Genomic DNA, 14,547 nt, shown 5'->3' with positions numbered 1-14,547 from the left:
AAAAACAAAGCATTAAAAGGTATGAGGAGGAAGGCCGGTGAAGGTAAGAGCTTCCTAGTAAGAGAAGAAAGGTATTAAAAACAAATGAATAAAAATAATCTTCATAGGGAAAGCTCTTACTTTCAGAAAAAAGTAAACAATTAAATGACAGGAGTGACAGAATTAGAAAAATCACCACTTGGCAATCATAAGAGTAATAACTGATTCAAGCAAAAAACATCAGTGGCTGTAAAAACGCGTGGAGGAAAGTATGATGAAAAACAGGGTACTGAAGCATCCTTCAAGTGTCTTGTCCCAAGATACTTATTAATTACAGGGGCACAAAGAGTAACTCTACAGGGGCCAAGAGCCTGGCGAGGAGCACGGTAGCCAAGTGACGAACATGACCATCACCAGGAACAGGCAAACGGAGGCCACGTGCTTCTGGGCTGATACACTGAGGACACGCCCTGAGCCTAATCGAAAAAACATCTCAAACCCAAATCAAGGGACACTAGAATATAACTGGCCTGATTTCTTCAAAAGTAATATCATGAAACACAAACAAAGCCTAAGTAATTGTTCTAGATTGAAAGAGTCTAAAGAGATATGGGAGCTGACTGTAACACACGATGCAGGACTTTCTTTGGCCTATACAGGACACAGCTGGGACGGCTGGTGAAACATGAATAAGATCTGTATTACCAGCACTGTGTCAATGTTAATTTGCTTATTTTGATAATTACACCATAAGAGAATGTCCTTGTTTATAGGGAAAACACACCAGAAAGGTGTGTGAGGAAAGGAAAGAGAACATGTTGTAGGGGAATCTTGGTGAAGAATATGTAGAACTTCTTTGTATGACTTCTGTAACTCTATGAACATCTGACATTAGGTTAGTCTGTAAAGTCTGTAACTAAGTTAGTTTGTCTGAAGCCTGCAGATCTGAAGGTAAAAGGAAAAAACACCCCGCAGAGAGGCGGAGTCTTTTCTGCTCAGGCTGGAGGCCACCTGCTAACCAGGGCCTGCTCATCGGGTGCAAAGCGGGATGCCTTTGAGCTGAATGAATTGTGAGGGACCGAAGAAGAGATTGCTTTTCTACAAGCAATACTCACTTTCTGAATACCTTCTTCATTTACACACACTTTCGAGAAAATTTGTTTAAAGATTTTGCTCAGGGCAAAGGCACAGAACCGAATGGCTCCCAGACGCAGTTTGTGGTTCATTTCATCCAGGATGCCACAGGCTTCCTCTCGCAGGACCTCAGCAGATTGAAGGGATTCCCTGGAAAGCTACAAGAAAAGGGAAAGCAGGGATAAATTTCTGGGAAAAAAAAAAGTCAAAATTCTTTTTGCTCAAATCAGTAGGACCAGTTCCAAATGGACCAATGTTATTATATAACTCAAAATGGTATGTTCTTTTCTTAATTTAAATTGATATAGTTTACGCTTACATCCAAATTCTCTAAAATAAGTTGTTGCTCAAGATCTAGTGTCTGAGAGCATACACTTAGTAGTTACTTTCAGTACATTGTTGCAGCTGTTTTTTTTTAAAATTTATTTATTTGACTGATTGAGTTTTGGCTGCGTTGCGTCTTCGTTGCTGCGCGCGGGCTTTCTCTAGTTGCGGCGAGCGGGGGCTGCTCTTTCTTGCGGTGCACGGGCTTCTCATTGCGGTGGCTTCTCTTGTTGCGGAGCATGGGCTCTAGGCACGCAGGCTCAGTAGTTGTGGCTCGCGGGGTCCACAGTGCAGGCTCAGTAGTTGTGGCGCACAGGCTTAGTTGCTCTGCGGCATGTGGGATCTTCTCTGAGCAGGGATCAAACCTGTGTCCCCTGCATTGGCAGGCAGATTCTTCACCACTGCACCACCAGGGAAGTCGCACAGCCTACACATCTGAGGAATCAGGATCAGAAGGGAAAGAGAGAACTGGAGCATTAAAAAGAAAGAATACATTGCCAGGAGAGGACCTTCCTCGAGACAGAAAATGCTCATGCCAGTTTGAGCCGGTTGAGAAGGCTGGGGAGTGGGAAAGCCAAGACCCCTGGGGACAGGAAGGACTTGGATAGGTGAAGAACACAGGTGAAAAGGCTGGCTTGTTCAGAAGGCACTGGAGGAAAGCAGAGAAGAGAATGGCCTGGCCTCTTATTCTGTGCACCTGGGCTTCTCATTTGCCCGACTGATGTGCTGTCCCTACAGACCCCTCTCCCTGGAAACCTGAGAGAAGCAGCGGTCTTACAACTCCTTGTCCCCAGTGATGTCCCTCTTCAGTCTCTTGTCCATGTCACAAGCCTGAGCAGTCTCTTAAACGCAGAAGTCATCACATCCTTCCTTGGCTAAAGCCCCTTCAATGGCTGCTACTGCACTCTGCAAGATAAAGGCAGCCTCAGCTGGAGAAGTGGCAGCAGGGATGGACGGAGGTAGACCAGCGCTATTTTTAGGAGGGTACATCATTTTCAGCAGAGCACATCAGCAGCTCTTAGTGCCTGGGAGCGTGTGAGAGGAAAGTAAGAAGCTGAAGACGGCATCCAGATTTTTGGTTTGAGCAACTAGCATATGTGGGGGGGGCATTCTTAGAGACAGGACAATCTGGGTGGGAGGGGGGAATACACACAGTACAGGGGTGCGGTGGATCCAAGACTTTGAGGTAGACATCTTGAATGCTTTCAGAGTGCTTCTGGAAGCACTCCAAGTGGATACCCAGTGGATACCCAATAAACTGTGGAAATATATGTATGAAACTCAAAAGAGATCTGGGCTGAAGCGATACTAATTATCTATATTACTTATGATAATATATTATTTTTATATAGTAATATTATAATACGGAGATATTAGCATAAGGAGGGTACTTAAAATTCTGGCAATAAATAAAACTCCCAGTGAGTGGGTAGATAAGAAGGGGCTAGAACAAAATCTTGAGGAACTGCAGCATTTAAAGAGACAGGCAAAGGAAGAGAAGCCCATAAAGACAACTGGGAAATAATCAAAAAGATGTGGTGGGTAAGTGGGAGAGTGTGGTGTCCTGGAAAGGAGAGAGCGTGTACCAAAAGCTATCCAGGATTTGAATGAGGTTGATTTTTGCCACGAGCAAGAAGGAGGTCATTCACCATCTTGGGAAGAGCTCCTACAGGGGGTTGGAAATCAGATTCCAGTGAGCTGAGCGGTACATGAAGGGTGAGAAAGTAGGGCAACAAGCACAGAAAACACAGCCAACTTCTTCAAAGAGCAGAGCAGAAGTGGGAAAGGAAGAGATGCGTAGTAAGTAGAGAAGGAATGTGGTCAAAGGAAGTCTAATTAAGTTGGAAGAGAAGTGAGCATGTTAAATGCTGATGGTAAAGAGCTGATAACAGGAAGAAGTTGAGACAACTGAGGGGACAGACGACAAGCAAAGTTCCCGAGGAGGAGGGGGGAGGTGGAATTCGGAGCAAAGGAGTAGGGTAGGGATTAAACTCGAACAGAAGGGGATCCCTGTTCCATTCTAGTAGGAGGGAAGAAGAAAATCACGGGTGTTAGATGCAGGTAAATTACGGGCCTGATCTCAGAGAGCTGAAACAGCTCTCACTTATATAATGGCTCAAATTTTCTTTGTGAAGTAGGAAGAAAAGTCATCTGTCCAGAGTAAGTGGAGAAGGTAGGGTTGGAGGTTCAAGGAGAATGGGGCAACTGAAACTGCCACTTTGGAGAAAGGGAGAGAGTTTCCTAGGGAAACAATCAATGACTGGGTAACAAAGAGGGCGCAAGTGTGCTGCATAATCAAGAATTTATAATAATTCCAATCTACCTCGATTATATGATTTTTCTCAGCAGTACGTTCAAGTCTGAAAAACACAGGCTTAAATCAGTCGCACTTAACCTGGCTGTGCATTAGAATTACATGGGGAAACTTAAAAAAAAAGAAGAAGAAGAAGAAAAGAGAAATGCCTGGGTCCTAACCTAGACCAATTACACCAGAATCTCTGGGGATAGGACCAAAGTATTTTTTTTCCATTCATTAATTCAAGAAATATTTATTGAATGTGTACTATGTGCTAGGCACCAGAAATACAGCAATTTAAAAGAGAGAGAGAGAGAATTTGACTTCACTTATGAAATAAGTTCAGTCAGACAAGATTAATAGATTCCCCAAGATAGATCACAACAATACGATTAAGAGCATAGGTCATATGTCCGAATCAGAATAAAAGAGACAGCAAATAATAAAGATAACAAATAATTTTCCTGGGAGCTCCCCGGCGGTCCAGTGGCTAGGGCTCCGCACCGTCAGTGTCTGGGCCCGGGTTCCGTCCCAGGTCCAGTGGCTAGGACACCGCGCTGTCAGTGTCTGGGCCCGGGTTCCATCCCTGTCCAGTGGCTAGGACACTGCACTGTCAGTGTCTGGGCCCGGGTTCCATCCCTGGTTCAGTGGCTAGGACACTGCGCTGTCAGTGTCTGGGCCCGGGTTCCATCCCTGTCCAGTGGCTAGGGCTCCCTCCGTGCTGTCAATGTCTGGGCCCGGGTTCCATCCCTGTCCAGTGGCTAGGACACCGCGCTGTCAGTGTCGGGGCCCAGGTTCCATCCCTGGTTCAGTGGCTAGGACACCGCGCTGTCAGTGTCTGGGCCCGGGTTCCATCCCTGGTCCAGTAGCTAGGATACCGTGCTGTCACTGTCCGGGGCCCGGGTTCCATCCCTGGTCCAGTGGCTAGGACACCGCGCTGTCAGTGTCTGGGCCCGGGTTCCATCCCTGTCCAGGGGCTAGGACACCATGCTGTCACTGTCTGGGCCTGGGTGCCATCCCTGGTCAGGGAACTAATATCCCGCAAGCCGTGTGACGCAGCCCCCAACCCCAGTGCCGCTGCAAAATGAAGAATCTTCCCAAGGCCACAAACCGGACTAACCTCCAGTGAAAAGTCAAAGAAGCAGGATCTCTCTGTGAACCTCAAGGCACAGGAGCACGATATGATAGAAGAGCCCGCCGTCGGGGAGCTCCGATCATGCCTGCCAAGGACCTGTATCTGGATGTCCTCAAATGACGTGTGCAAAGTAGAGCACAGCTTCTCTCCTAAGCCCTCTTCTAAGTCCCTATCTCAGTGAATGGCTCTATCAGCCTTGATTCTTCCTTTCCTTCACTTCATTCACCCAACTGGTCATTTCTTAAACCTGACCATTTCTCTGTTTCTATAACCACTTACCAGTCCAGGCAGCTACGATCCTACAAAGGGACTGCTGCAGGAGCACCACACACAGCCTTCCCGTCTCCTTCAGCACAATGGTGTTTCTAAAACATAAACTGATCACGCCACACTGCAACCTGAACCCCTTCCATGGCTTTGCACTGTGTGTAGGATAAATCCAATTCCTTCAGACGGTTCACAAAGCCCTTCGTGACGTGGCCTGCTCTCCTCTCCAGCCCAGTTCCTGTCATCACCCTCCTCTGCTCTCTTCAGTCTTGGTTCCACTGAACACCTCTCAATACCACGAACACACATGTGCTCTTTGCCTTAAAATAAGCTGGTGGTTCCCATACCTCACCACACTTTGGAATTGACTGGGCTTTTAAAAAACTTCGGATGCCTGGTTTCTCACTCCTGACATTATGATTTAATTGGTATGAGGGTGAGACGTAGGCACAGGGATTTTTAAAAGCTCCCAGAATAATTTTTTTTTAAACGTTCTATTTTTTAAAAAATTTATTTATTTTTTTATTTTTGGCTTTGTTGGGTCTTCATTGCTGTGTGCGGGCTTTCTCTAGTTGTGGCGAGTGGGGGCTACTCTTTGCTGCGGTGCACGGGCGTCTCATCACGGTGGCTTCTCTTGTTGTGGAGCACGGGCTCTAGGTGCGCGGGCTCAGTAGTTGTGGCTCGCAGGCTCACTAGCTGTAGTGCACGGGCCCAGCTGTTCTGCGGCATGTGGGATCTTCCCAGACCAGGGCTCAAACCCGTGTCCCCTGCATTGGCAGGCGGATTCTTAACCACTGTGCCACCAGGGAAGCCCCTCCCCGAATAATTTTAATGTGCCACGAGGTTTCAAAACCACAGGGAAAAAGTTATTTGCCCTGCTAGGAACACTCTTCTTCACCCACTTCACTTGGAAAACCCCCAAACATCTTTCAGGCCTCATTTATAAAATCACTTCTCTAACTCCCTACACAAAATTAGTTGCTCTTATAACTAATTAATGCCCCTGTACACTGGCCTCCCATTAGCATGTCTTGTATCATATTTCACTGTAATTGCCTGCACAACTGTCATCATTCCCTATTAGACTATACACTTATGAGGTCAAGAACGCTGCTCAACTAGCTATTAGGCAGAATGTCTAGCAAAGGGGCTAAGATGCATTATGGGTACAATAAACATTTGATGAATGTGCTGAATATAGCAAAATCTAAAAAGATACATTAAAAATAGCAAAATAAATTCATAGAATCAAGAAGAGAACTTGCTGACAATGAACAAATCTGGCTATGGCTGAAGAGGAAATCACTTACCTGTTTAATGACATAATGAATCTCTTCAGAATTGAGAACACTACATTTAATGTCACTTGGCTTGCAAGGAGTAATTCCCTTGTAGACAAGAGGTGTGTAGCATTTCATGGCAAATTTCAGGTCACTGACATGCCTCCTCTCCTCCAAAGCATCTTCAAACTGATCCCACTTTTTGAGTTCCTTCTGTGGATGAGGCAAATGAAAGAAAGTAATGCACATGCTGTAAAACTACATTGGTAAGGTTTCATCTTAGCCAAAATTTTTATTCTATGACATAGAACAAGAGCAGAGTGTTCCGATGTTAGGTTTTCACATAGTAAGAAAAAGAAATGTAGCTATTGGATTTCCCCGGTGGTTGAGAATCTGCCTGCCAATGCAGGGGACACGGGTTTGATCCCTGGTCCGGGAAGATCCCACATGCTGCGGAGCAACTAAGCCCGCGCGCCACAACTACTGAGGCTGTGCTCTAGAGCCCATGCTCCGCAACAAGAGAAGCCACCGCAATGAGAAGCCCGCGCACCGCAACGAAGAGGAGCCTGCCACTTGCCACAACTAGAGAAAGCCCGTGCGCAGCAACGAAGACCCAACGCAGCCAAAAATAAAAATTAAAAAAAAGAATAAAATTACCAAAAAGAAAAAGAAATGTAGCTATTATTAGGATCAATGAATTGATGTTGAATTATAATATTTTATTATCATATTTCTGACTGTTACCTTTATAAAGCCAGTGCCCCTTTATGAAAGTTAACAAACATAGCAAAGGTGGGACATTAGGCTCTAGAGAATCTGATCAACTTTACAGATTTCGTCAATCACACCAATAAACTTGTTCTGTCTGCCTCTCTTAGTTTTAAAAATTAAAGCGTACATCAGAGTCAAGATTATGTCAAATCAAATAAAACTACATGGGTGCAAACTCAAGACCAAAGTGCTCCCATATAAGCTACTATGGTGCAGTCTGTATTTTGCTGTGTTACTTTCTTTTCTCCTTTCAACCGACTGAAATTCAGCTTCTATCCAACCAGCCCCTGAAACTGCTCGTTATTAGGCTACCAACGACTTCTGAATTCTTAATTCTTAAAAGTTTGTTTTTCTGATGATAAAAGTAATAGTAGTAATAATAAGTACAGCTAACATGCGTCGTTGCTTCCTAAGCGTCAGGCACTGTCCTAAGAACTTTACCTATACGAAGGGTCAATCCTCACAACAAACCTGTGAGGGAGTTATCATCACTACCACGTTTCACAGTGGGGAGACCAGGGCACAGAGAAGTGAAATAACTCAGCCAAGGTCCCACAGCTCTCAGAGGACAGAGACAGGATTCAAGCTGAAGCCTTATCGCTTCACAGACCCTGTTCCTAACCACTACCCTATACTACTCAGCATGCTAATTATGGAAGATTTGGAAACGTGGAAACATACAAGCAAAGATAAACTGCCCACAGTGTTACACCCTGGGAATAACTACTTGTAACACTTACTAGTTCCCTTATTTTTTCCATTCATAGATATAAAAATACATATTTTTAAATTTAAAACATGGACCCTACCAAATATAGTTTATCTTGCCTTATCAACTGTATTCTGAATACTTCCCTATATTAAATATTGTTTTAAAATATTTTAGTGGCTGCACCGTCACCTTTGTATTCCCTAATTTCTGAATGTAATGTTTTAATTACCAAAGTGATACATGTTCATTATAAAAATTGAGGAGATACAGAAAAGCACAAAGAAGAAAATTAAAATCAACTGTCTCCCAATGAGCCAGAGACCATTTCAGTGAATGCTTTTTTCTGTGCCTGTGAAAAGTCCCTCCCTCACCACACATACATTTTGATTTGTCTCCTGATTTTCTTTTTACTTAATGTTATAAACACTCCTCCATGTCATTTAAGTTTCTCGCACGATATTACTTTTAATGTTGGATGTTTGGACTCTTTTTTTCATTCATTGCTACTATAAAAAGCGTAACAGACATTAATATTTCTTTCAAATCTAATCGTTAGACCCTGGCCTCTTTCAAGTCTTCGTTCCTCCTAGACCTCCGCACCGTGGGACACCGTTCTCAAGCACTCCCTCCTTTCATTACCTACAGCTATTCTGAAATGTTCCTACTGTGGTTTTTAATTCATGACTCTGTCACAGCAAAAACCCCACCTCATTTCTCTAATCCAGAGATTCTCAACCTGGGGGAAATTTTCCTCCCCCAATTACAAATATGTCTTCTTTCCTCCCACTTCCTTTAGTATATGTTAACATCTCCATCCCTCCTTTCTTCACTCCACACAGTGCTGAGTACTCTCACCTACTCAACTGGTTTCAAATAATTATGCTTCTGAATCCCTTGCCCTGTCCTCCTCTCGCATCCAGCTTTCCCAAAACTGAACTCATCTCTCCTCCGCACAATCCTACAAGCTGATCATTTTCCTGAAATCTCAGTCAATAACCCCACACCATCTACATCCCTGTGTTTACATCATTCTAGACCTTTCCTCCCTCACCCCTTACATGCAATCCGTTCCATCCTGCTAACACGGCCTTTAAGGATCCATCATGTCTACTCCTCGTTCACATGTCCAGCCTGTGCTCTTTATCACGACAGCCTCCTCACTGGTCTCCTTGCCTATGTTTTGTCCCTTTGAATCAGTCTTCCATGCCACCATGTGCCCTTTTTAAAACACAATTCTGGCTTAAAATATTTACATGACACCCCTCACCTCCTTCAGAACAAGACCTAAGCCACTTCTGGCGTCATATGAGAACCTCTATGACCTGGCATTTCCTTCCCACCACACTCATGGTCCACTCAACAGTGAGTGATTTGATTTCCCCAACACAGTCCCTTGTTGATATGCCTTTGGGCCTTTGCACGTGTCCATCTCTGCCTGGAATGCCCTTCTGTTCCTGTCACCCTTGCCTTGGCATCACTCTGCTGTGACAGCTCTCCTTGAGTTCCCCTGATGGAATTACTCTCCCTTCCTCATCAGGACTTCAGTACCTTCTACATACGTCTATTGTGGTATGTGTCCCATAACATGTAATCGTTTGCATGTCTGTCTCCCTACTAGAATGCAAATACCTTGAGGGCAGGACGGTTTGTGTCCTCTTTGTATTTCCATCATCTAGCTGTGTTTGGAATATAGCACAATTGATCAATAACTGACCGACTAAATGTTAAGGTAATAAAAAAACCCAGAAAAACTGAGACCACCGTTAGGGCACAACGAGAATACAGACAGAAGCAAAGAGCATTTATAAGGAGCTTAAGTATAAAAGGGTAGCATGTAAAACATGTAAAATACGCAAATGTGAACATTTTTATGCCCAGGTATATAAGTATAGAGAATATATGAGGGGAAAATATTCGAGCTTGGAATTCTGGTGTAAACTGCAGTCGCTGTAACATAGTGCATACGCCTGCTTCTAAGGCTGAAGAACCTCAAATTTCACAGTTCTCATTAATGAAGTAATAGCGTAAGTTACACAGGCTCAGACTTGGTAGAATGCCACAAATTACCATTATAAATGATATAACTTTAGGGACAAAAAAGATCTCAGAGACTTCCCATTTAGCCGTCCTGGGTGTGGGAACAGAAAAGGATCAGAATCAGCTGGGGAGGTGTCTGTGGTGTGGAGGGGGGGGAGAGAAAGAGAGTACAGAGGGGAGGAAAGAGGAAAGGGGGAGAGGGGAGGGAGGGCGTCCTCAGAACAAGAACCTGCAAGGCAGAGCAGCACGTATGTATCCTTTGAAAACCTTGCCAGCTGCGATCATCTGCAATCCTTCCATGGTTCTGTAACTGCAGGATCAAGCTCACACTTCTTAACACACGAGCCAGCCGTACAAAGACCTAGTTGCCTCAACAAGCTATGACATCTCATGGCTCCCGCAGCTTTGTGCAAGTCACCTCTAAGAATGGCATTCCTATCAAATACCGGAGCATCTGTTATATGCGTGCTATTGTGGTATGTGTTGGGGATATGCCTTGTCTAACCAAGACAGACACAGCCTCTTTTGTCCGTAACCCTGTGCACGGTGGTACCAGTTGTTGAGACGGGGCACTTACAAATGGCCGTTCACCACCGTTCACCTGGAAAACCCTCGGCCATCAACCACAGCTTCTGTACACCTCCTCTGTGTACCATGTCCAGATTCTCCCTTTAACGCAGGACCAAAACGGTCACCTTCTCCGCTAAGCCTTTAGGGAATCCTCATTACATTTTCATCTAGAATACGTCAATAAACTTGTCTTTGGTGTCTCCCCTACAAGATTGTGAGCTCCCTGTCATGTGTCTTACACATTTTTGTATTCCCAGTCCTTCAATCATTGTTTGTGGAGTGAAAAAATAACTTACTAAATGAAGCCACTTCTTGAGCCCTGTTGATGACAGCTCTCCAATATTCAGTCTAAAGCTCCAACTTCTCCCAATCTGGTCTAACTCAATGTCTAATCCAGTGGTTTTTAACCCAGGCTTCACATTAAAATAACTCGGGGAACTTAAAATATTGATGCCCAGGCCCCCCTAAAGATTCTTGATTAATTTGGTCTGGGAGTGGTACCTGGGTTATCAAAAGTATTTTTGAAAGTACTCTAAGCGATTCCTACATGCAGCCAGGGTTGAGCGTTACTGCTCATTAACTGGCATTCCCTACGCCATGCTGGAGAAGTATTTACCATCATAAAATAAATACTCACCCAGGAGCACGATACAATGAGGAGGCCAAGTGAGAAGAATGACGTGAAGGATTTTCCCCCTATCTTACTTTGCAGAGTGGGCCTCTCCTTATTGCTAGTTAAACAGGCCTCTCCTTGTACCTCCCTTTCAACTGCTCTGGTAGATCCATTCATTCAACAGTTACTGACAGCCCCAAACGTACAGGGCACTGTTCTACAGGCTAAGAACACGGCATGAACAAGGTGGACAAGGAACCCTGAGGGAGCTGAAGATGGACAACAAATAAACAAGGTAAGTTCACTTAGGGACGCCACCAGTAGCATGCTGGTAACATGCAACTATGGGAGAGCCCTGATTTATAGCATCTGCCAGTTTCTGGGGTATACACGCTCCCACCGTGGCAGATTTCAAGCTACCAATACGACCTCACTGAATGTGGAGCTGGGAGGAGATGCAAGGAGCCACCGTTCTCTAGGATTTCCACCTTACAGCGTGACAGATGGAAATAACTTCAAGAGCATGGATAACAGGAAAATTTAGTAAAATAATTAGGAAGTGCTGAGTTCTGAGTATTCTTTTTTTTTTTTTTGCGGTACGCAGGCCTCTCACTGTTGTGGCCTCTCCCGTTGCGGAGCACAGGCTCCGGATCTGCAGGCTCAGTGGCCATGGCTCACGGGCCCAGCCGCTCTGCGGCACGTGGGATCTTCCCAGACCGGGGCACGAACCCGTGTCCCCTGCATTGGCAGGCGGACTCTCAACCACTGCGCCACCAGGGAAGCCCATCCTCTTCCTCTTTATCAGTGAAAGGCATCCGCCCAGTTGCCAGATGGCAGAGACGGGAGTCAAGTTCAGACTGTGGCCTCTTCCTTAGCTACCACATTCAACTGTCCTGAATAACACACTAACTCACCCGTCTCCCTCCTCCCCAGACTCACGGCCACTGCCTCACTGCAGGCTTTCGTCACCTCCCTGGATTACTGCAACAGCATCCTAACTGACCTCCACGCTTCAGATTCCTCCGGTATCAGATTCCTTTCTCCAACGAATTCCCTTTCTACAGCCTCTGCTTAAGTATCAATAATAGAGGTTACCCACATAATCATGCCAGAAACCTAGTAGTCTTCTTAGACTTTCAAAAATACAAATCCAATCATCCTTAAATGGTGTCCCATAGAATGAAAATTTTATCCTGAAAGGCGTTTAAACATATAAAATTCCTTTAGGAAATATCCTCTGCCTACTTCCTTAGTTTCGTTTCTCACGTCCCCTTTATTCTACCCTTACCTATCTTGGTTCCCCCACACATGCCAAGGAGTGGTCTTCTTACACTGATGCCTACGACAGTCTTCCTCTCCCTCACCTCCCATTCATACCTCAAAATCTCAACTCAGGTGTCACATTCTCTGAGAAGCCTTCTCCAAGTCCCCAGACAGCTCAGGCCCTCCTTCCCAGCCCTCCCACAATATACTGTGCATGCTTCAATCACTGGGCTTATCTCACTTAGCTGCGATTACTCCTTTATTCTCATGACATCCTTTGAGGTCCTTAAAGGCAAGGGCTGGATCTTTAACCTCCATATCTTGCACCCTGAGAATACTGACTAGGACACTGTAAGTACCTACAGCTGCAATGTCTGCTGCAAGGAGCAGTATCTTAAATATCTCCAAGACTAGATTAGAGTATTGCACAATAAGAGTGTGGCCGAGGAATGAAATAAGGACAGTCTGAAACAGTAAGAAAAAGTTCAGGTTAACATGAAAGTTAAAAGACTGCTGTCATAAGAGGAGTGAGGGTGGCTGTCCAGCTTCAGAAGCAGTAACGGCTTACATGCAATTAACTGCTTTAGTTTTTCACGTGAAAAAGGTGACCAAAGTCTTATCATTGGTGAATGGGGCAATAAAAAACCAACTCTTTCTTTTAATACACACGTGGAAAATTGCTGTAATTCACAAACCAGTTGAGGGCTGAAAAAAACTACCCATGGGAAGTCAGAGCTACACAGCAACCCTCTTTCCCTACGTTTTGAGGTTGAACTATTTCACCACTGCACTGTGCGGTGAGGTCAATGAAGAGAGAGGTCCAAGTGATAAACCTTGGGAAAGTGGACAATTAGCAGCCATCATAAGCCCAGAGCTCTTGACAGCAAGGGAACAGAAGTTTCCCCATGCTCCACTGGTCTCCCAATTTGAAGGTAGCCATAGGTATATATATTCTTTTCTGAAACTGAGTTTTTTGTTTATCTTGCTCTTGTGTTTTCCCTGTTATGATCCTCCTACATAAATTAACATTATATTTAAGCCAGAACACTGGTAACATGACTTTAAAATGCATTCTTTTATTTCCTCCTAAGGTAGATAAAACTTAATTTGGTTTAAAAAAAAAAAGTCAATTGCCCCAGGGTTGTGAAATACTGAGAGCTACAAAGCTTCCACCTCGTAATTTCTTCATGACAATTCTGAGTGACCAACATTCCGTCGCAAAAAAGACCGGTTAAAATCAGAAGAGGCGGTTGGGGGGTGAACTGGAGAGAGGCCGGGGGGCATTAGCTCTCTTCCAAAATGACTTGTGGAAAAAGTACAGTGATGGGCAGAGGACAGAAACACAATACAAATTTCCAGAACTCCAAATCTTCTTAGATGATAAACGTAAAGTCTTAGAAACTCAATGCCCACAGACAAGCCAAATACTTTTTTTCCCGGGAATATCACAGCTGCAAAAGAGCGGGGTGGGGAGCCACGGGCTACCTCAAGCTGAGTCAGACCCGCAGGTTCCTCGGGTTCGACCTAAAAGTAGCCCGACACGCCTCGCAAGAGATGGAGAGACTCCAATTCTCCCCGCCTCGTTCCCGTGTCAGGGGCGTTCTGAAGGCCCAACGCCTGGTGGAGGGGAAGGGAAGGAACGAGCGGGAGGGAACCAGCGGAACCATCACCAGGAGAAACTTCTAAAAGCACACGGACATTCCCACACGCAGCGCTACACCGTTGCCCTAGAAACCAAATCAAGCACCTAATCCCTCCTGCGGGGGTGGGGAGGAGGCTCGGACCCACTCTTCTGGGCCCTGGGTCGCGGCCCGGAGGAACCGGGGACCAGGAGAAGGGAGTCCTCTCCCGCGGCCCCGCCCCGGCCTCGCTCCCCCGGGCGCATACCGAGTAGAGGAGCACGACAGCGCCGGGACTCGTGGAGCCGACGGAGAAGCAAGAGCTAGACGAACTGGAAGAATCCATGCTGCGGCCGCTGTCCCGGGCGTGGCCTGGGATTCTTAGCTAAGCGGTGGTTGGGGTGCTGCTGGGGGCGGTTCTTCCGCGCGGGGCGGCCCGACCTCGCCTAGGGCGGCAGCACCCTCCGCGGCCCCTCCGCAGGACCCCGGGCGTCGCCATCTTAACCAGGACGGAAGCCGCGCGGGGACCTGCAGCGCGCGCGTGCGC

The 14,547-nt window shown here is 45.7% G+C and overlaps 1 protein-coding gene across 2 annotated transcripts in view; it reads right to left on the bottom strand.

Moving 5' to 3' along the window:
* The window catches only part of GNPAT (glyceronephosphate O-acyltransferase), a 29,938-nt gene extending 15,428 nt beyond the window's left edge, over positions 1-14,510 (bottom strand). The window contains exons 1-4 of one of the 2 annotated variants that reach the window (XM_060125456.1): positions 14,269-14,510; positions 6,446-6,628; positions 2,591-2,695; positions 1,095-1,271 (exon numbers count right to left, since the gene is read on the bottom strand). In XM_060125456.1, coding sequence (XP_059981439.1) covers positions 1,095-1,271; positions 2,591-2,695; positions 6,446-6,628; positions 14,269-14,346 — 543 coding nt within the window. In that variant the 5' untranslated portion in view covers positions 14,347-14,510. The remainder of the gene's footprint in view (positions 1-1,094; positions 1,272-2,590; positions 2,696-6,445; positions 6,629-14,268) is intronic. The other variant, XM_060125457.1, reaches the window with a different exon arrangement.
* Positions 14,511-14,547: the final 37 nt, after the last annotated feature.

This window comes from Lagenorhynchus albirostris, chromosome 16 (assembly GCF_949774975.1).
Source record: "Lagenorhynchus albirostris chromosome 16, mLagAlb1.1, whole genome shotgun sequence".
NCBI classification, from domain to species: Eukaryota; Metazoa; Chordata; class Mammalia; order Artiodactyla; family Delphinidae; genus Lagenorhynchus; species Lagenorhynchus albirostris.
This window is presented reverse-complemented; position numbering and strand designations above follow the sequence as displayed.